The sequence below is a fragment of the Antrostomus carolinensis genome, unplaced genomic scaffold (assembly GCF_000700745.2).
Source record: "Antrostomus carolinensis isolate BGI_N321 unplaced genomic scaffold, ASM70074v2 scaffold6217, whole genome shotgun sequence".
Taxonomy (NCBI): Eukaryota; Metazoa; Chordata; class Aves; order Caprimulgiformes; family Caprimulgidae; genus Antrostomus; species Antrostomus carolinensis.
This window is the reverse complement of record NW_010325241.1, coordinates 37,230-60,818: the sequence shown is the minus strand read 5'-3', so window position 1 is coordinate 60,818 and position 23,589 is coordinate 37,230. Positions and strand designations below refer to the sequence as shown.

The 23,589-nt window shown below is 37.8% G+C and overlaps 1 protein-coding gene across 1 annotated transcript in view; it reads right to left on the bottom strand.

Moving 5' to 3' along the window:
• The window catches only part of SPIDR (scaffold protein involved in DNA repair), a gene marked incomplete at its 5' end in the record, with an annotated part of 72,274 nt that overhangs the window by 13,736 nt on the left and 34,949 nt on the right, over positions 1-23,589 (bottom strand). The window contains 4 exons of the mRNA XM_029085742.1: positions 1,671-1,730; positions 1,825-1,968; positions 4,211-4,298; positions 14,262-14,420. Of these exons, the coding sequence (XP_028941575.1) occupies positions 1,671-1,730; positions 1,825-1,968; positions 4,211-4,298; positions 14,262-14,420 (451 nt within the window). The remainder of the gene's footprint in view (positions 1-1,670; positions 1,731-1,824; positions 1,969-4,210; positions 4,299-14,261; positions 14,421-23,589) is intronic.

The following is a 23,589-nucleotide window of genomic DNA, read 5'->3' as shown; positions in this document are numbered from 1 at the left end:
CCTCTTGGCAAAGGCAGCTGCAGTAAACAAGCTGCTGTTCATGACCTTCTGGGAGGATGAGGCAATACACTAAGAGCAGGTAAATACCTTTAGACTCCCAGAGCAGTTGAACAGAAGTATTATCCAGCAGTTATCCAGAAGTTATGCAGAAGAAGAATATCTTCTATTGCTTTTCCAACATTACTTTCAAAAAAATTATGAGCATTCATGTTGTTCACTCATGAAAATTTAGTGCTTACAGTTCAGTAAGTGAATAGCCATTTTAAAAACAGCTAATAAACCTCCTAGTAGAAAGAAAAAAACATAGACCTTTTCTTCTGCTAGCTAAGTTTCCATTCTTCAAAATCACATCTGTTCCTGCATGCTTCATCTTTTATCTAATTTAATGATGAAGTGCTTCTACACAATAATACTGATCATAGAATCACAGAAGGGCTTGGGTTGGAAAGGACCTTAAAGATCATCTAGTTCCAACCTCCCTGCTGTGGACAGGGTTGCCAACCACTAGATCAGGCACTGATGGCCCACAGCATCTCAGATGTAGACATTCCTGAATACAAAAATACTTGGCTAGGATACCACTAGTCTGTAATTTTATTTTATTTTTTAATAGAATAGGTTTCTTGGAAATAGAAGTTTAGGCATGTATGTGTCCACCTTTCTGTTAGCACCCTAGAGATCCCATCACACTAGCCCTAATTTCAATTTCATGTTTGCAAATGCTCTGTTAAATTCTCACTTAGCATGGAGAAAACACAAGAGATACTCCTCATCTTGGGAGTTAAAAGTACTCCCTGCCCAAAAATCAAATCGTAACTCATCGTTGGCTTCTGAAGCAAAAGGGCAAGACCTAAATTGAATTTATGTCTCATACTGGTGGGAAGCATCTCCAGCTATTTTGCTGGCCGTTCTGGAATGTCTTTGTCTTTGGTTCATATGCTTTGATTCACACTTTGTTTCTTGCGGAGCTGATGGACAATTGCAAATTATTCTCCACTAGAATTCAGTGCTGGCTGTACTGAGGATCCAGTTGCCAGGAAAAAATAAATAAATCAGCAACAAAAATTTCCTTTAACTACTGAGGGAGTTAGCAACATTTTGAAAGAAAATTGTAGCACCATTCAGAAATTAATAAATAAAACATAATTATAAGCTTTCTAACATAGTATGGATGGCAGATGTATTTACCTAAGAGTTCCTCCTTTCTACTAACTGGACCATAAAAGCCAAATTTGCCTGAGGGGCTTCTATTGAAGTCAGCAAAAATAGTCCACATGCAAAGAGCAAAACTGTATTTTTATATAACCATCATCTGTTAAATTCTATTCCCAGACACTCAACTGACTGGGAACTTTTTGCAATGTATCTAAGGATAGTATTTAGCTATAAACCAAGTCTCAATGAACTTCCTGTAAGGGTGAAATATTACCTCTGGTTAGATAGCAATTTATTCAGAAATAATCCACTTTCTAGACTGGATGTTATTGAAAGTGGAGATGCCATTTACTCATTCACAAGCATTTTAGAGCCAGTGTTAACTCTGCTCATACAACTCCTGAGGATAAACCAGGAAGGTTTTGAGTTTTCCTCTAAACAAGATAAACACTGGCTTCTTCACATAAACATTATGTTGATTTTATGTTGAATTCATTGCTAAGTGAAAAGATTACCTGCAGCCTTAGATATAGCACTTGCGCCCAAAAGCTACAACGTTCATTACAACCATCGATCTGAAAATAGTACAAAAACAGGGAATGAGACAAACATGATACCAGAAACCCAGTGGTACAAAGCATTTGTTATCTGACTTGTAAAGCAGATTACCTGAAGAATATCCTTTAGATCATGAACAACTGGTGGCTGGTACAAATTAGAAATCTGTTCTTCTTCATCCACTTCCACATGTATTTCACCAGACTGACCAGTAAGAATATAACAGAAGCTGGGAGGAGGAAGATTAGTTGTCATCTATTAAAAAGTAAGGAAAAGAAATGTGACCTTAAAAAAGGCACTCCAGTTTGGCCAGTTGAGTTTTATAATAATAGCCAAACACGGTTTACATTTTAAAAGGGATGTGAAAACAAAATTATATGGTTAATAACAATGACTTTCTGAAGTAGAAGTTAAATTAATAAACCAACATTCACAAGTCATAAGTGAAATCAGCTTGTGTGTATCATTCTTTCCATAACCTGATATTGATCATCATCACAAACGTCATGATTTGGCACCCTTGGCAAACACTGTGACTAGTTCAAGGTGCTTGTTGTTGTTTTTGCGTTTTTTTTATTGCGTGGTAGGAGTGCCCTGATTATTCTTTTTTGTTGTTGTTTTTAACATCCATAACTTTTCTGAGATTTGGGGACTTTTGCATGTGGGTGGGTTTGTGTGATAGTAAACAGCTGACGAATTTTTAAAGCTACAAAATTAAATCCAGGACAGCACAAGGAGATAATGAAGAACAGGAATGCAACAGCTACAAGAACTGCTGTCTTTGTGTTATGCCAGATTTTTCTTTCCCCCTTAAAAAGTACTGTGACATAACAACTTTATCAATCACCACTTAAAGACATCCCAAACTAGAAAGGCTTCTCAGAAAAAAAAAGACAATGATAGAAAATATTTTTTATTGCGGATATGGTAAAATAGTCTTCTAGTGACGTTTGTTGTTAATGAAGTATTTAATTTAATAAAAGAAATATGAATCTATTAAATACAGCTGCCCACCCATTAAAAAAAAAAAATCTTCATAAGGAGGAAAGAAGGCAAAAGACATCAACTCAAATTCTGTTTGCCTCTGACAGCACAAAAGAAGGTATTTGAATGTACACATGGCTCAAAAGAAATCTCTTCCCAACAATATTATCAGTGTGCTGGCAATATTATTTATGTACCTATGTATAGAACTGTTTACATAAAACTGTGCATAAAACTATACTGTTTGTATCAAGAAAAATGTATCTCAAATGAAAAAACTCCACTCAGCCAAAAACCTGCAGCAGTAGAATGCAAGCCTTGATCCCCTGTGGAACGAATAAGTATTTCAAACCCATGATGGAAGTGTAAACTACATTATTATGGAAAGTGTCCTCCATTTTTAGATTGCTAATAAAATAGAGAAAATGAAGAATAAGTGAGAGTCATAACAAAGCCAAACAACATTTAAGAACTTTGCTCCATCTGTGGATATTCCCATTCTGTTGTCCACAGCATTTTAATGCACAAAACAATCCATTCCTCTGTGACTTCTGAAATGTCTATATGAAAGGGAGAGTCAAAGAGAGAACAGTCATTTCACTCAGTTTCAGTATTGGTTTTATATATGACCAAGGTCTGAACTTTTTATTCTTCAACATAAACCCCTGTACAATGCGAAGAACACTCTACATTGCAGAGAAAAGATTCTCAGACTTTAGAAATAACTAGTAACATCCACCTTTAATATCCCTTGGTTTTGAAACTTGTTTATTTCCAGCTTCTTTTCCAGAATTTGCATCCTGATTGACTCCCCTAGCCTCTAACACAATGTTTTAATGCCACAAACTTCTTCCCCAAAGAACGGCTATACAAGAACAGCAGGACAGCACAAGCACTTAGTTACCCAGAAACTTCTCAAATGATCTCTTATTACCAAAATGACAGTTGATTATGACAGAACTTCTTCTCAAGTACAAAAGCTAATTAAAGGAAAAATAAAGATGCACTTTTAGAATGGCAAATATATAGTAACATACTTTAAATCCATTCTATTACTTCACCACCCCCTAAAATCACAATAAACTTTCATTACTTTTTAGTAGATTATTTTTGTGCTCATCACTTGACTGTCTTCACATGAGACAAATACCAGTCAAAATCATCCTAACTAGTAAGAGACCCGATTTCAGCAGTCAGTCTATCCTTACAGAAGTTAATCTTCAGAAAAGTGCTTCTGAATTCCCCCTCCAAGAAGAGGAGAGGAATAATTTGTCCCGACATCCTATCATTCTAGCTCTAGAGGATTAATAAGACGCTAACTGCATCATTTTGGAAAGATGCTGCTGATCCAGAGGGCTTCAGGTTAGCCTAGGAGATTGTCAGAACCAGTAAAACAAAACTGAGTAGCTAAAGAGAGGGAGAGAATCTGATTCCCAAAGTAAACACAATTACACTACCAACAACAATAGTAGTTGTGAGTGAAAAAATACATTTCCATAATAACAAGACTTACCATTTCAGAGTCTTGACTTTGTCCAGGAACTTTTACAGGCACTACTGGAGGCCACAAACTGTCTATTAGACTAAAAAGTCCTAATGCCCTTCAAAAAGACCAATAAAAACAGGTTTAAAATGTTTTCCAATTAAAAAGATTAATTAAGAAATATAATTTAAACCATTGCATGATTATGAAAACTATTTTAAATATATTTTTTTTTCTGGAAGCTGGTTTTGATTTGGTCTAATTAAATCTCCATCATTTCTGCTGCAGGGTGGAGAGGGCGGGAGGAGATGTATCAGATTCAGTGACAAGCAAGTCATATTTATCCTTTGCCATGAACAGCCTGCTACACGATGAAATTCAGAGGAACTGGGGTAAATCCTAGCTTGGGAGGGACAAAGACACCAGTAGAACTTTTAAAAAATAGCTTTTAATTATTTTAACTGATAGATTTAAAAAAAAAAAAAAAAAAGTTTTGCTTCTAACAATTTCATTTCTTGCTTTTCTCCAACAGCTGATTGTGACTGCTTTTAGGAAAGCCAGCATTTATCAGATATACAGAAACAGGTAAGATTTTGTTATCTGAAGTACATGTGCAGAGGACGGTCTCCTTCCTACACAGCTGCTCATTTAGCTACAGGTTTTATTTATTTATTTAGCAAGTTTCCCACTTTTAATTTAGAAACAAATATAAAATTAACAGCCCAGCATACTAAGGTAAAATGCTGCAGACTCTTTAGCTTTAGCTTGCACAGCTGTACAGTGGCTGCCTTGTCAGTTGATATGGCATCCTTGCAGGACAAGCAGGAACATCTGAGGGAGAGGCCAAGAAAACAGCTGAGGGAAGGGAAATAGCTACAGATAACCAACTTGAAAAGGCATGCATTTTTGAGTTAAAGCTCTCACTTATCTTGTCCTAGTTCTCTGTTCTATGTAGTCAAAGCACAGAGATCTGGATTTTAACCCCACACTGCCTCCAAGAACAATTTGCCTGTTCCTCCAATTAAGAAAGCCACTATTTCTGAAACAGCTCTAAAAAATGAAGTCCAAAATTTGCTAGAAGTAATATTAGCTTCTGAACTCAACTGTTTAGGAGAAGGAAAAGCTATACTCTGGTACAGGGCTGAAGTACGTTGCAATATGCTGCTTCTTTCAAGGGGTTACGGAAACTCTCCTTTAAAGTTCTGCTTTTAGCTCACTTCTGCTTCAGCTTATTTATTTACTTCCCTAGTCCTTCTCTGGATCCTTAAGCACTTAGACTTTGGATGTCTATAGGCTGTGAACTTTCTCCCATGTTTTTTCGTAAAGCACCAGGTATCATTGACGATCAGGTGTTAATAGCGATGTCTTTGGACCAGCAATGTAAGAAGTTTTATGAATGTAAATTTCAGACTGGATCTTCTGGAATTAAGCTTGTGGTTCACAATTCAGGTAACAAGCTGGCAGATTAAAGAGATGATGTTGATATCTGTATCCGCACTAATGAACAGACGAGAAATACAAATGTGCTGCTCTTTTACAGAAATGAACTTCCTGACTTACAGGGCATCATCACCAAGCCTGTAAAAGGAGAAGGCTGAGCTCAGAGGCTGGGTTTTTTGTTTGTTTTGTGTTTTGTTTTTAACAGTGAGCACATTACAACATAGAAAGCAACGTTTCTTGGGTATTAAAGAGATATTACAGCAAATTGACCACTTCTTGAATCCTGGATCAGGGCAACAACTTCCATCCTGTATCATTCAGAATTATATCCTCTCTACAGTCACAGGAGGGCCAATGCCCAGTGCAACAAACTGGTCTTGCTAAAAGGGACATGAAAAAGGAGAGTTACAAAAAGAGAGCGCAGCCTTCCATGCAACTCGGGTAGTTACAGAAGTGACCTTCCTCACATGACATGCAGCGTGAGGGCAAGGGCAGAGCACAAGTATAAAGGCACCACAAACACTGCATGTCCACATACAGAGATCATGTATTTATCAACTTACAGCAAACAAGCCATGTTGCTGCAATGCAAGTATAACCACATCTACTGCTTGAACTAGGAGCACGTAATTATTAGTAAACGACAGTATTTGTTTACAAGCAGCAGTGTTGTGCAGAGAGTGGCTGCTGAATATCCTAGCCCCGTCCTCTCCTTCGACACCAGCCAGGACAATGGCAGGGACATTTGTCACCTGAATTATTCGCAAGTTCCAAACCACATCTTGCTGGGATCCTCTACCAAAGGGGATGTTCTCTCCTGGAGCTGCCACAGATATGCCAGGGACTGCATCAATCAGCGTGCCTGGTGAGGAGCTCCCATCTTGCTCCACCCATTTATGTGCCTCCAAGAAAGCTAATTCTCTCTTTACACTTGTGGATTTCATATTAGCAGAAGGCGGAATGAGGTGGAAGCAATGACAGTGGAGAAATGGCAAGACCGTGTTTCTCCTCTGTAGAAAATCATTATCCTTACAGAAAGAATAAAATTCATTCTCTTTATTGGCCAAGCAACACTCAAATCCCACTTCAATCTGACTTTAACAACGGGTATATTTTATCCAATATGTGTATCCTTCTTCAGCTACAGAGTCAGCACAAGAGATGAACAGCTGGCAGTGAAGGGTTAGCCTCCATGTGCACAAAGAGCCTTTCTGGCTACAGAAGAAAAAATAAAAAACTTTAAAATTTTGCTCTGTGAGTGCAATTATTAGCCACTATTTTTAAAAAATTTAAAGTAATTTTGATCACAGGACAGATTTATAAAAAAAGGAAAAGTTACAGTAAGAAGTGAGAAGAAACAGGCTCATGGATTAAAAAAAAAAAAGAACATGTAAAGTATTTTGATTTTTTTTTTTTTTTTTCAGAGACAAGGACTCTCTATTGTAATATTCTACACCTTTTCCTCAAAAAAGAAAAAAAGACTGAATCCATACCAGGACAGAAATCATCTATCAGATTCTAAATGACAGATTCAACCCCCTACTTCCCATGCTAAACTGCAATCTATGTTTGGTAAAAATTGTTTTGTCCCTTACTAAATATGCAGATGTTCACTGTTTATCACCAACATAGCAAGGCCACCAGTAAGTCTAATGGAGTATAGACTCCATTATAGAGTCCAGAGAAGTACGGATTTATGAGAGGCAGTCCTCTACATACAGGTATTCTCTGCTGTACACCCACATCTTCATGCTTTGCTTATATATAATGATACTGTCATATATGTGTGTGTGTGTGTGTACACACACAGAGACATACGTATGTATACATAATATGCAAAATAATTCTTTTTAGTACCCTTAATTATTTTTATTATCCAATGTGCTCAAACGGCCTCCCTCTCCAGTTACATTTTGCTTGCTGAACTTTGGTATGTCTTTTCCATGTAATCATAAATGCAAACTGCCTGCTGCATACCCAGACAGCAGTCAGAGAATTTTAAAGATTTCATACTGTTAAAAGGCTAAATACATGGCTGAGAAAATGCAAAATATACACGCAGTACATGCAGAAATTAATCCTGACCTATTTAGCTAATTGTCTTAAACTACACCATAGAAAAATAACTAGAAGACAGCAAGTGATATTAATGAAATAGCATTTATTTCTCACTCCCCACAATGAGTAGACTGCCCTGTACAGAAGAAGCTGCTTGCATTTGCTCACCTAAACACTTTCCTTTTCTGTTTCACAGCTTAGCAGGAGACAGAAGTTGCCTTCTGCTTCTAAGCCTTCCTGAGATGTTTAGCCCTCCACTGTCAAACAGCATATGTTCATATGTGCAGACATGCATATATATGTTTGCTCTATGATTTTTTATAAAAACATACAAATTAAAAATAAAACCCATTGTAATTGTATATCAATCCAGTAAAGGGATAAACCAGTATCTACAGTCTCAGTACATCTACTCTGATCCTATGGAAATTTCATTCATTACACACTACAAACTATACTACAAAAATCAAACAACTTCAGATTTTGATTTTCCAAAACTGTATTTCACTAAAACTGATCTGACAACTTATTTCATAACTTACTAAGAAGATTTTGTTTATTTCTCTCACAAGCATGAAGTTTCACCTGCAGTTCTGGTCCAAGAACTTTGTGTGAGATACGTCCAATTCAACTTTTTAACTTTATGGCTTATAGTTTGCAGGATTTTTCAATTTTAATAATCATACCACAGGTTTAGGGGAAATTAGTACAAGGAGAAAATAACAGCAATGTCCAATAAAGCAGAAGGAAAACAATGCCCATAACTAGAAAAAGAAGAAAGACTATGTAAGGTTTACAGTTGAGGAAAGGAAGAAAGATGCTAGGATTCTCTTCCAACATCTTCCACAGCTTTGCTCTGGGGACTCAAGACTTGGCACTTCTCTGTCTTCCTCCTCTCCTACTCTCCCAATTTTAGTCTAAACTGAAACAGTTTTCTTCTGGCACTATCAATTTCAATTATGAAGACCTCAAAAATAAAGCAATTCCTAGCTCTCTGTGAAACATCTCCTTGCTCAAAACTAAAAAGAAATTCAGTAATAATCACATAGCTTCAACTTTGATAGTTGAAGCTTCATAAGCTTCAACTATCAAAAGACAAGCAATCCAAATATAAAGCCAATACTGCAGGCTAATTCTCCCTTTAATTGACCTATTAAGACCTTGCAGTGCACAAGCCATGCAACATCATATTTTCTCAGACTTGAGTAATAAAAGCAGGAAAATCAAAAAGTAAAAATCTGAGCCTACTAAACCAGCATCTGAGTCAAAATAAAAGCAGGGAGGAAGGGCTGCTTTTTTCCCCCTAAGTTTTGTTTAGATACATGAAATTATTTTGTTGAATAATTTATTTACATACTTCAATAACTCAATTTTCTATAGTATATTATAAATGACATATACTACATTAAAACATCAGAATTATAATATAAAATACTTTTGATTCAATATGGATATGCCTATGTTATTCTCCAATTGTGGTTACTAAACAGACTCATGACAGAAGCACTGAAGATACAAGCAGCAGTCCATGCTTATTAAAGAGAATAAAACTCAGGAAAAGAAGTTAATTTCTGATACATAAGCAGTTATAAAAAATGATAAAAAAGTAAAGCAAATATTCAAACCTTCAATGCGATTACTGAAATTATGTTTTAAATGGAACTCAACTTTTAACCACAGCAATTACCTAAGTGTTTCAGGACCTCAAAACCTCAGAGACATGGGTGGGTCTTTTAGATGGCAGTCTTTTTGGAGGAGGGAAAACCAAAGGAAGGAAGTTATGACTTCCTTGCTCTGCGGAGGGTTCTTACTATTACATTTCCTGTCAACGTCTTGCAGTTGAAACACTTTATAACAGTTAGTGGTGGTCCTCTCTTCCGAGTGCAAAACAAAAAAAAAGAGAAAGTGTATGGTGAGGAGTAGAGGAAAAAGGAGAAAGATAAAGGCCAGAGAAGTATGGGACTTAAATAAAAAGAAAAATAAAGAAGAAATAAAAGCCTCAGGCACAACATTGACCAGCACTACAGACAAATACAGGGAGATTTCACATTTCAGTGCCTAACATTTGAAAGTTTAAAATGACAAAAAAATAAATCAACTTTATTTGAAAATGCAGAAATTTCTGAGAGAAACGTAACACTAATTGATGAACTCAATATTCAGAATCTACCTACTTTAGAGGAAAAAGCAACAGATAATACAGCAAACTATTATAGAACAACCTGCCATGAATTAAAGGTCGGGTCATGTGCCAAAGCTTATGAGTTGATGTATCCTTCAAAGTATTTTACTCCAAATCCAAAGTGTGAATTTTAGCACTATCCATGAATCTTCTTTTGAAACTTGTTATGCATTTTTTCAATTTAGGGTTGAAATTGGTACTTACAACCTGCATTAGTTACGTATTACATTAAAGCATTTCTTCCCCTTCCCTTGATTTTTAAATTGGTGTCAATTTTCTGTTCTGATGAATAGAAACTCTTCATATTTCTACCTTATATGAAAGCATATAAGGTAGAAATGAAAGCATAAAGAGAAGAAGCAGGTAGGTCTGCTATACTCAGCAGTAAAACAACTCAGTGCCTGGCAGATCAGGTGAAAAACCACAAATTTTCAAAATCCACATTATTATTCCATGTGGAACTCCAGTCAGGGCTAAAAACATAAAAGTATTTTTGTCAATAAAGGCAGGTATCTAACTACAAAGTTTATCCCAGCTCATTGAAATTAATTTCTGGTAGGAAGCAGCAGACTATGACAATTTATAGGTTAATTACTCCTGAGGCATTTTAGTGAGTGCTCAGTCCCTGCATCTAATTGCATCCATTTAGTTACTGGTTATACCAGACATACCTGAAACATGCCTGGGATCTCTTAAAATAGGAGAGGTTACATCTGAGTTGTACTGCATACAGATTCTTGACCAAAATTTCTGCCTCTAGCTCTACACCATCAAAATCTCACTTCCTCTTTCTCAAGGGGTTGAATTTATAAGACTGACATATGAGGTAGTGGGAGGACAAGAGCAAGAACATACACCTTTAAGGAGCCAACACCATCACCAGCAGATCAATGAACATTTTTCAGTCTTCTCTCTTTAAACCTTCTCTCTCTTCTTTTCTGATGATATTAAGTGTGCAGTTCAGAAAACAGTTGTAGGAAAAGCAAGGAGACAAATATGAATGAGAGGGTGAAGAGAAAAGGTGTCAAGAAACAGATATTGAACCACATACATGCTGTTAATCCAGCTGCTACAATACTGGTTACAGCTGCTACAGTATCTTCTACAGACTAGAAGAACTGCTAGAAAAAAGACAGCGGACAAGCCATAGCAACTGTGCTGTGACTCAGCCGTGTCCATCCGTGTTACAGAATTGCCAGGAACTGGACTGCAAAGGGAAACATCACTTCCTCTATCGGACTACAAAGAGAAGGATTTCTTGCAGAGATGGTTTTGGGGAGTATGTTTTATGCGGGGTATGGGACTTGTTCTCAAAACCACCTCAAAATCAATGAAAGACCTTCAAATGACCTTGTACAAGACCATAATACTTGTTAGAGCACATGGGTGTTAAAAACCAATATTCAACATTAACAGTGTTTCTCTCAATGTAAGATTACTATAATTCTAATTTTTCACAGGGTTGATCTTGGTTAAGACAGGACATGGTTATGTAACTTCTTATCCCACTTTTCTTTTGGAACACAAGTATTTTCTTATCGGGAGAAGAAATGAGTTTAGTTTCATTAGCACATTTTACAGTACAGGTCCATTCCAAAGATCAAGTCAGGTTTACAGGCAGGTTTTTGCCTGGATATAAAATACAATGGTATTATAGGTTTTTAGTCCTTGAAATGCAACTTCAGCTTACAAAAGTGATTTAAAAATTGCATTTACTGGAATGATGTTAAATAGCACTTTAAATTAAATACTTGATGATGAGGATGGATGATGGACTGGAATTTTTTTTAACAACAGTTATCCATTGACGGAAAAAGCTTGAGAACCTCTTGTATTTGTTAAATGCAAATGTCCTGTCTCACAGAAGGACTGAGGAAGCACTCTCTTTGTAAGAGAGACTACAGTCCATGTAAGGTGGGTAATGCATGTATGTATGGGGTTTAGTTTCATTAGCACATTTTACAGTACAGGTCCATTCCAAAGATCAAGTCAGGTTTACAGGCAGGTTTTTGCCTGGATATAAAATACAATGGTATTATAGGTTTTTAGTCCTTGAAATGCAACTTCAGCTTACAAAAGTGATTTAAAAATTGCATTTACTGGAATGATGTTAAATAGCACTTTAAATTAAATACTTGATGATGAGGATGGATGATGGACTGGAATTTTTTTTAACAACAGTTATCCATTGACGGAAAAAGCTTGAGAACCTCTTGTATTTGTTAAATGCAAATGTCCTGTCTCACAGAAGGACTGAGGAAGCACTCTCTTTGTAAGAGAGACTACAGTCCATGTAACTGGGGTACAACATGCATGTATGGGATCTTATTAGCCATTCCTGGCTTTCTCCAGATCATGTGCTTCAAAGGCACAAATAAAAAAAAAAGTCATTACTTTTCCCTCATATTTCCTACATTTTCTTCCCTTTTATCCATTTTAAAAGCCACTGTTGGACTCCAGGAAACAAATGGTTTAAAAGCCATCTCCTTCCAAAAAGTAATTGGTGTTTTCAAAAAAAAAAAAAAAAAAAAGCAGTCTTTCTTGCAGGGCAGACCACATAGTTCTTATTCACTCATGTGCTGCAAGCCAAGGTTAGGCACTTACAGGCATATCCCATCATGTGCTCGGATATTCCACTGTCTCTGGAAACCCATTTATCCAGTGGCAATGAGTTCTACAGTCTAATTATGCTCTGTGTGAGTAAGTACTCCCTTATATTAATTTCAGCTATGGCTTTAGTGTGGTTTCCATCACACCTAGAATGACACAAAACGTGTCCCAACACTTAAAAGTAACAAGTTATAAAGCAGAACTTAGGCTAAAACAATTAAGAAAAAATAAATCCTTGAACAATTCCCCCACCCACCCATCTTGTACAACGAAATCACGTTTTAAGCACTGCACTGTCCCTGAAGCTACGCTTGCCTTTTTCTTTTCAAGTTTCTTAGCAGGGTTACCACCAGTACAGCTCCAGCTGAGCCACCAGCATTTTCAGCAGTGTGTCTTCTAATCGTCCTCAGAATAGCCAGAAGTAAGTTACTGCTGCTTTGAAACACAATTTACATTAGAAAAAGTCTGTCTCTTATTAGCTAGGCAGAGTACTGGAAACACCAGCAGCCAGTTGTAAAACTTCATTTGTATCCAGAATTCCAACGCCATTATTTAATTTGTTTGGAAAAAATGTAACTTGAAAAAAAAGCCAACAAAATAATTAAATAAGAAGACGTGTTTGTTATTAAAGATCCATAAAAATGCAAGTAGGCTTGAAATCCAAAGGATCTGAAAATTAACACTGCAAGTACATAAAAAGAAAAGCATACTGAATAGGGCTGGCTGGAAAACAACAATTCCATTTTGCTAAACATTTCAAGGCTTTGAAATTTGTTTTTGTTCCAATATGAAACAAAAATGAGACTTTCTGAAAGTTTTCATGAAATGAGAATGAGAGAGAGTATTCACTCCCTCTGGACCTGAAAAAATCTTCCCAACAAAGTTGTCTCCAAAATAGATAATGTTTCCATGAAACATTCTGGTTTTGATGAAACAGCATTTTTCAACAGGAAAAAAAAGTGTCAGCAGAAATATCATAACCATTGTAATACTGAAGGCTTATCTAGATCAGATGCTTGTACAAATAAATTATGTTGAGAATTGAACCAATCTAATTATATTTACATAGGTCCCCATGTGAACACCATAAAGATTTCCTTAGAAAGATACTCCGTAAGATAACTATTTAAAGTTTTTTTTCCTTGATTAAAGATATTTTATTTTATACAAAGAATGTAAAAGGAATCATAGAATAAGCAAAAATCTGAGAGGTACCATACATCAATTTGTTACTTACTTGGGGGGCTTTGTCTATAAACCTGTGGACATTCTTATTCTGAAATAAGAATGGCTTTACAATTTGCAAGAATTATTTTTTCTAAAGAAAGTTAAACTGTGCTTACAAAACCATATAGAGTTAACTGAATTAAGCTCTCATATACTAAGGAAGAGTTTGTGCTTGAATCTTCAACCCTGACTGGGCAGCACAGTAGAAAAACATACTGTAATAAACAGTTCTGCAATGAAAGGGAAGTGAACTCATGTTTTTAAGGTTTTGAATCCACTGAAGAGGAAGAAAACACTCATCTTTTATTAAATATTGCATACCGTAATTCTTCTTGGTCGCTTGCTCTGCTAAGCGTGTATTTGTGTGTTAGCCTATTTATGCTCATTTTGGAGTATGGTTGGGTCAGGTACTATTGGATGCCTCAAAAATGGCAACGAGGACATTTAATTGAACAAAGCCCGATTCAGTTTTTCCAAAGAATATTGATCACAGAAATAAATAAGAAGGCAGATGATCTCTGCCTGCCACAGCAAGCAGTACATTCTCCCATGAATCGTTCTCACCTTCCTCTTGTGGTTCTTTGCAAAACTTTCATTCCAGATAGGCAGCAGAATTTTCCTTCCCATCTCCTGCAGTACTGCTCAATGTCATCTGCAGAACTCAAGGACTGCAGCTGCACTTCACTGAACATGCCATAGGCATCCTGGACAAGGAGGCATAACCTGCAAAACATTCCTCTGTTACTCATCGGCTCCTGTTCATAACAAAATAGTTAGCAAATTTCTGAAAATTACATTACAAGGTTCAAAACAGGGGTTATTCTCTACAATATCTGGAGAATTCCTACCAAATAATGAATACTCATACTGATAAACAAAACCATTATCGTTAAAGGTTTTCTCATGTATATTTACAGGAGCTAACAGGGCCATGAAATAGAGAAGTATGACTGAAAAAAAAGCATAAAGCACTTACACTGGGGATTAGATCAACTAACGGCTACACACTATGTGGTTTGTGTACCTAAAAAGAAAGAAGGTTGAATTTTTTGCCTAACTTGAGGTGAATTTGCAATGCAGACAGGGCAAGGATGCAAATGTATACGTGTGTGTGGGCATATATAAATACAAGAATTCTGCTTAGAAGAAAATAAAGCAACATATTTCAGAAGTAACAATCATCAAGATTGAAACTGGCAAAGTATTACATTTTCTCTAACTTTTTTTACAAGAGTCCTGAGGATGGAAAGAAGAGTGAAATGAAATTTTTCTTTAAAAACAAAAACCCAACCAAACAAATAGACAAAAACCAAATAACAGCATGAAACTACAGATTAGTACTTTCAATATCGGGTATGAAGAAGCCCAAAGGAACTATTTTAAGGAGGTAATTAAAGAATCTGCTAAACAAACAATTTGATTAAAGTAATCTATGGAAGTAGGGGCTGCAGGACTGGGAAGTATTGCTTAACCAGTTTGCTGGCATTTTGAGAAGATATTACTGTCATAGCAGATAAGGCAAAATCAGTGGATGTCATACATTTAGATAGTCAAAAATGCATTTCACAAGATTCTGCACCTGAGATGAGCAGCCACGATAGCATGAGTCATGCAGTGCTGGAGGAAGGAGGCTGCTGTCTACAAGATTGGTTTAATTGCCCCAGAAAGAGACAGTTAAGCATGGAAACTTTTCAAAGGGAGACAAAAATTACCTTTGAGGGTAGCACACACATCTTTATTTCTAAATAAAACTCACTAGGCTGCACTAGGCAGCAGAATTCAGTTCATTTCAAAGGTATGTGCCAACACTACCTTCTCCAGAGCAGTACTATGGTTCACAGCAGGCCAACTCCAACTGCTTTGGAGCACATCATATAACATATTATATGCATCCTGAAAGCATTCAACAGGAGTCATTACATCTTTATAAAACACATTTTAAATGAAATGAGCACCTACATTTCTCTGAAAGAAATCCATGTATTTCTTCACGGGGAAGCTCATTAATCACAGTTTCCTTGTTCATTGTGAACTGCCTAACTTTGGCTTACACCCTTGAGAGGGCCGTATTGGACATAGGACACAACTTCAAAGCCTTTCAGGTATCAGCAGCTGCGCAAGCACCATCTGAGAGTCCTCATTTTCCAGATTTTGATGCTGGTTTTGAGAAGCAGGGAGTGGTAGGACTGAACAAAAATAAAGGCTCTTGTATTTTCCCATATTTCTAGCTACAAGGGTCCCACACAAACAGAGTCTTCACCAGGCAAAGAAAGCTTAGGTACAATTCCTCCACAGTCTGCCAAGGTTAAGAAGTCCTTTAGAGCCATGAAACACTGCTTCTACCCTGAGCAATGATAAAAAGGAGGAAACCAAATGCTGCTGTGATGTGTTGGCTGGAAGGATACATACATACCCTCATCTCTAGGATGAGTGGTCTCCCCAGTCTAGAGAGCAGGTGACTGTCCTAACAATACCAACTTGTATCTTCAACAGCTCTATCACTCTTTTAATTTTCTGTGTACAACAATCCATGAGATGCTTTCTGGATTCGTACAAGATAATCTCCAACTCAACAGAACAAAAACTGATGTGCTATGAACATGACACCCTAGAAGCAGAAGAACCACAGCTGTCTGCCACTTAGGACCTTACAATTGGTTAAAAACTCTCCCAAGTTTTAACTGATTGGACTGAAACTCTTCATGCTATTGTTTTGTTTGGAAAAACAGAGCTAATATGCTCTGGACATTTCTGAAAATCAGATTGAGGGGAACAGGAAAAAGAAAGCAAACAGTTTTGCCTATGTTAACAAAACATTCAGTGACTGTTAATTGTGAAAAATTAGGCCTCCATATCTTGGAGCAAGCAAGGGCCAACTGAGTTAGCGTCTCAGATCTGATCAGTTCAGCAGACTCTTAACTGATCACTGGAATTCCTCATATCTTTAGTGTGACATAACTGAACGCAAGTAAGTCTCAGACTAGCTGGCACCAGGCTCATATTAAGTCCTCTGGGACATGTTAATTGCCCAAATAAAATTAGCTTGGTTGGTGCTGAAGACACCAGTTACCAAAAGTGCATTTTCCCAGTCCTTTTAAGCCAAGCAAAGAGACAGCTGCTGTCAGACATGGGAGTCCCAATTCCCACATCCCTGGCTGCATATTTCCATCCCTTTGTGGTGGCAGCATAAATGGCTAGGATAGGAAACTGATCTGGCCAAAAAAGTACTGTAGCCAAATATCATCATCAGATCAGCTCTTTCAAAATTAACTCTAGAAGTAATTTTTAGGTACATATATATAAAATAGGTAATTCTATTTGCATGGAGTGCTACTTCTAGACAAGAATGTATTTTCCAGGCAGGAATAGGAGGCTGAAGCTCCCACTCCAGTTGTCTAGCATATGCAGCGCAATGTCCAAGGTCATACGATGGGAGAATGGTCACCATACGATCAAGCTCGATATATAGAAGTAAAGAAAGAACTGTGTAACTTGAGGCCTATATCATTAATGCTCCCAGTTACACTAGTAATGTGTTCATGATTATTGGTATCATAAAGAACAATAGAGCAGCAGAATCTCTTGCACCAGACCCCAAGTACTTTTGCTTTATTAGGACCATACATGTGAGCAGACATCCACTACACTACCTTGTTCTACAGTATCCAAAAGATAGTCACGACTTCTCCACAATGTGCATTTAAAATTAAGTGTATATATTCACTCACTTGGAAAACAGAATTTCACAAATAACTTTCAGATGCCCAATTTCAGACTAAAATAAGAGGAATACCCCAAACTAATGCTATGGGGAGAACTTCACAAACACAAGTTCCCCACTTCAGCACACTTTTAAAACAGTATGAATGAATGTTGCCAAAAAATGGAAATATTCTCAACATCATTTCATCTGTCTCACACTGATTTAGTAGGTAATGTTATAGATATTAAATGATGAGTGACAAATGATTTTCCTACTTAATGACTATCATGAAATCAGCTGAATCCCACAACAGACTCAGGGATGAATTTGGAGAACTATTCTCACGTTCCTCTGAAACAGGTTCTGTTCTTATGGATTTTGCACACGCTGTTAGCATCACTCACAGTAGTTTCATTGCTTTTGGAGGCTATTGATTCATGGCCTTCACCTCCTCACCAGCACTGCTTTTTTCCTTGATTTCACTTTATTCCCACAAAAGTGCATTTGTATTATTTTGTCATGTTACGCTGTTGCTCTCATATTGCAGCAAATGTTCTTGCAAATTAAGTTTTAGCAGCAAGTCTAATTGTGATTAAAGCAACAGTTTGTCCTGTGATTTCACACCCCTTTGAAGATCTCTACCACGATGAAAACCCACATCTAAATCACCAGACAAGCTGCAAATCCAAAGTGAGTATTTGCAGCCACGAATTCAGCATTTCTATTTTGTGTATATCTATCACAAATACTTTTTTCCATAAAATGTGGCGTTTGTACTGAATCAGTTAAAAAATACCTTTACCAAAGCCTTGTCAGCATGCATAGTAGTGAACTGTTAAAAAAACCCGGTAAGATCAGCATTTTTATCAGTGGTGCTCATGTAGGGAGGAAATAAGGGCCATCTTTATTTTTGGGACAATAGGATGCAACCCTGCGTAAGACCTGAATTTAAAATATGGTTTTGGAAACTGAAGTTTCTCATGCAGAGGAGCAGAGGATTCACTCCAGGAGCGAGGGGTGTCAGGAAAGCCAGCAGAGGAGGGAGTGTGGGAGCTGCAGACTAAGGAAAAGGTGAAGTATGACTCATTGGTAATAACAAAGGGGGCGAAGATAGGGAATGATAAGAAGTGAGGCAGAGATTAGTCTTTTTTTCTTTCTTTTTTTAAAGCAATGACACAGTAAGTCTCATGCAAAAGCTTGGGAAGATGTTGTTAATTTGTTAATAGCCAGGAGCAAGGATGGGGGCTGGGGGAAGATGAGACTGATTACTCTGCATTATTTCTATGCCTGTGCTGATCTTTAGGACAAAATGTCTCCCAGTAGAAATCTGGAGAGGATTATAGGATTACTCTGCCATGCCCTTCTCCTAGTTAGTCACTCTTCATGGGTAAAGGGTAAAGCCTTCTTTTACTATTACTTTTTTTATGCATGAAAAATCATATCTCTCCATACTGCCTGCCTCATATTGGGCAGCTGACTATCTGGAGAGGACATAGTGACAAAAATCTTCTTCAGCTTTGGTCACCTGTGGCCTCCTCAATAGCTAGTGGAAAAGAATAAAAAAAAGGAGATCAGCCTGTGGAGGAGATGAGAGCACACGGAGGCCAGAACTGACCGAAGACACAGGGATTGCCTTTACTAAGTCTTGTGGAAAAAAGCAGCAGAAATTTGTCATGAACAGATCTTAACTAACAAATAATTCTTTTACCGTAGGGTAGGAGGACAACCATGTGGCCCACAGCAGGTTTTCTCCATGCATAGCTAAGCTGTGCAGTATGGCATGAGGTGCCAGACAGCCAGGCAAATGCTGCCACCTTCCCAGTGCTCAGCAGGGACTTCCATTAGTTCCTCTCCTTTTGGAAGGGAGGGAAAGGGGAGAATGGGGAAATGCCTGAAAACTGATTGAATTGTATTAGCTCTGATATTTGCTCATTCTTTATCTTAACCATCCAAGAGACAGCTGCTGCTGCTTTGTTTGTCAGAAGGACTTCTTATCTTTTTGAGCTGCAGTCCTAGCAGAAGCATAAAGCACACAAACACAAACACACATAAACAAAAACCCCCTCTCCCTTAATCACCAGAGGCACAACACTACCTACACAACTCCAATTCAGCAACTTGTCTGGTCAAGTCTCAAGGTGGAGCTGATTTAACTCCTGCTAATATGGCTCAGATTCAAATTGTAACCTGCAGGACACCACCCTACTGGGATTTAATTTATCCCAACTTTATGCACTCCTTGCATCCACCATACCCATATTATCTCTGAAAAATCAGAGCTCAGGGCACAGGTCTAAACAAGGGACAACTATCCATCTCCCCTACCCCCTCATAACACCAGTAGGATTTTCCTTTTAAAAGCACCATATTCACCAGATCACAAACTGCTTTGTGTTTCCTTTTGAAAAGTATGTACCCACTGTAGCCTTCTTCAGGGAGACACAAGATTCAGAGTTTTCTGCTTAAATCCCATGCCATTTGCTGTCACTAAATAGTGAGTGAAGCTCTACAGAGTGTAACAATGGATCGAATGATACAAATAAAAATTAATTATGATTATGATGAACCCCTTCTATGCATAGGTTGCAGAGGTACACAGTTACAGAGGAAAGCACAAGGACCACTGCTTCCAGTTTGTAAGAGGAATGTCAAACTCAGAGAAGAGTCCTGGTCTTAACTCCTTACAAGTACATAGCCATTTCTAGCACTTGGGCTGCTGCTCCAGTTTGAAGCACTGAGATGACCAAAACAACAATCATTTGCTTTGAAAACTGGAGGTTTAAAATTACTGAAAAGTGGAGTTTGTGATAATGTATGTTTTTATTTGGTAACTGTGGAAGGCCGCAGAAGGAAAGAAAGGAGAAGGCAGCTCAGGAGTGCTGGACCTGGCAGAGTAGGAACAGCACACAGAGTTAACACCAGATACTCCAGTTCCCTACAGCAAGAGACAGGCTGTCGTTGCAGAAGTATTGGTGGAAACTGCACATGTGACACGAGTATCACCAGGGCCATAAGCAAGTCTTATCTCAGCATCTCAAATACAAAATATGTAGTAGAGGCCTCCTCGGTCTCAGGAAAGGAACCTTTTCTTTGCAGGCACTTCTTAGCATGTGTGTAACAGAGTATTTATATAATATACTTTGCAAATAACTCACTACAATAACTATACCAAGCCCATCATTTCAGATTTTCCTTGGTTTTCCTTATATTTTTATGCATACGTTTAAAAAATGTAAAAGAGTGAGAGAGATTATAAAATAACTTGCTTATTTTTATTCACTTCCTTGAATAGTCACTTACTTCAATACAAACTGGAAAATAAAATGCAACTTCCACACAGTCTTTCATGAATCCCCGCCTGTTGATTGCTTTTTCCATTTCTTCATTCAAGTTAATCTTTCCACCTGCTATTTTCTGTCTATGACCTGAAGAAGCAGCACTTCTGTGGGAAATGGCTTTTATATGCGTAGGAAGAGACCTGTATAAGCCAGACATATCAGCAGGGCTACCTTTTTAACGCAGAACATGCATGTAGACAATGGAGCTCCACAGCACTTTTCACGTTCCCACTCAAAACATGGAACACCACGGGCCTGGTGAGAACCATATACAATTTCTTGGGAACGGGTGTAGCACAAAACCATCCAGCTTTTCATACTTGCAATGACAACCATGGCTTCACACGTGACAATTTTTTCAGCATAAACTATTTCTTCTATGAAACTTTCATGCGGCACCAAACGAACTTTATAAACTCCCCGTCTGACACTAAGCACATTTTCAAATTAAACTGCTGATTTGTGTGCTTTATTTGTATGCAGAATTTTACTCAAAAGCAAACAAAGCATTTAAAACCATAAAAAGACATTCCTGACATCCACTCAAACACAATATGGAGCCTGCTATAATTTCAAACAGCTAGAGAGTTGCATTTGAGAAATATTTTTGGTATCAGCTGATAGCTTCACTTACGTTGGATTCATAAATTAATATTGGAGTTGTTCTATATTAATAGTTTAAATCCAAAGTGATTATGTCATGCAAGTGAAAACTTATACTGATGCTTGGCTTGGAAGACACAGAAAGTTAAGGAAAATAACTTCCCAAGTACTCTCTAGAAGTCTGTACAAAAGTTCAGCCTCAAGAAACCAGTGAGGCCTTCCTCCTCCAGATCCCTCACGCATCTCCCCCGTACAACATGACACTGCACATCATTTATGGTCCTTCTGCTAGGATCCATTCCATTGAGCTTGTTATGTAAATAAAAACAATTTGGGGTGGTAATAAAAAAGCAAGCACATCAGAACATCCTAGCTTGTTTCAGACTCGCTATGCTGTTAATTGTAGTTGGCAAAAAAAATAATGATGCACATGCATGTCAGGCTCCTCAGTGTACCATTACCTCAGATGGAATACCATTACTTCAGATGGAATACCATTACAATCCCTTGGTTGTTTCAGTGTACAATGCAGAGACAATGTTATTTTCCTGTACGTCATGATTTATTAATCAAGAGTAAAAATGTGCATATAAGAAACCTACAGGCTCAGCTGAAAACTGCAAGTCTTTCTTATGGATGATCTCCAACAGAAAAATCATGTTCCAAATATAACATATAATTACCACCCAGTCATTTAAAGTACTTATCTATGAATCTGAGGAGGGGTTCCTTGTTTATTTTTTTTAATCTCAAGACTTTGTAATTATTGTTTTGGCATCCAAGAATTCCAACAGTCAGCGAGGTGCTGCCAAAAGATCTTCTTTTGCAAGGTGCTCAGCACCCTCCTTTCCAAGAAAATCAGCATTAAACTGCTGGTTCTGGCAACATCTCGCATCATCTTTGCCGCACTATGTTTCCTCCACTTCTCAGTGCCTTCTATGTAAAAATGCAAACAAAAGTCCTGTCTTTAAAGGGTGATCTGGAAGCAATAGCTGAATAATACGGTGGTATCTAGGAGGGCAGGTCCTAAAAGTCTATTCTGTGTGCTAGATCCCATTTGATTTGGGGGAGGAGGCTATACATATGTGTGTGTGTGTGTATATATATGCACACACATACAGAGAGAGGGCTTCCTTGCAGTACCAACCTACTTCTTCCACACTACAGGGCTTAGAGAACTCTCAACTCCCCCTGCGAAACCCACAGCGAGGGTTTTACAGAATTACAGCATATGGAATGAAGCAAGAACACTGTAGCAGCGCTACTGCGGTCACTTATCTTTTAAGACTGTGTTATTTGTGGATTCACCAGATTTACTTCCAAACCATGCAGATCATTAATAGGATCCTAGAAGATTTTATTTTAAAAAACCCCAATCCAAAAACCAACAACAACTAAAAAACAACATTAAGTGAGTATTAAAAAATCAACTGCCCATTCAGGAGGCACACAACATCTTAAAACACATTATTGGCAGTACAGCACTGCACATGTGCTTCCTCAGCACACGTGAAAGGTGAGTGAAATATAATATCACTGCGGGATTTCTTACAGAGCTGTGTCTGTATTCAATAAGAAATTCTGCTGTTTCCATGCCACATCATCCCACTGAACTAGCACAAAAATATAATATTAATTGAAAAAAAAGGCAGAATAAAGAGCAAAGAAGAAAAGTACAAGTGAAATTATGTCGGGGCTCCTTCCCTGGCAGAAAGGCAATTTTCCACTCTATCTCGTGGGGTCGGCCGTTTCTGTTTTGCTCTTGCGCTGTTTGTCTTTACGCTGCTTTAGCGGCTGCCTTTCCTAGGTGTGTTTCTAAATGAGGGAGAGGGAGCGTGTTTGTGTGTGTGCCTCGCGTGTTTACGAGAGTTATGGTAGCAGTTCTCAGCAGTCCACGGAGAGTTCTAGGAAACGGCCGTTGTTATTTTATTCTGGGTCAATGTCAGCTCATGTCAGGCAGTAAAGATCACACAGGACAGCTCGCTCCATCTCACAGTCCTGGCCGGAGGCCTCAATGGGAGAGGGAAAGGGAGCGAGCTGCGAGTGGGCGGAGAGCCTTCCCAGCACTCTACCAACCACCGCACAAGGAATTATGATAAACACCACTCTGGAAACCAGATACAACAGTACATTGTGTTCTTCTTCAGAAAAACAACCAGACTTCGGCTCACTTAAAGTAAACAGTTAATCCTGTTTATCTTTTTTTTTTCTTTCTTTCTTTCTTTCTTTCTTGATGAGTTGTTAAGAG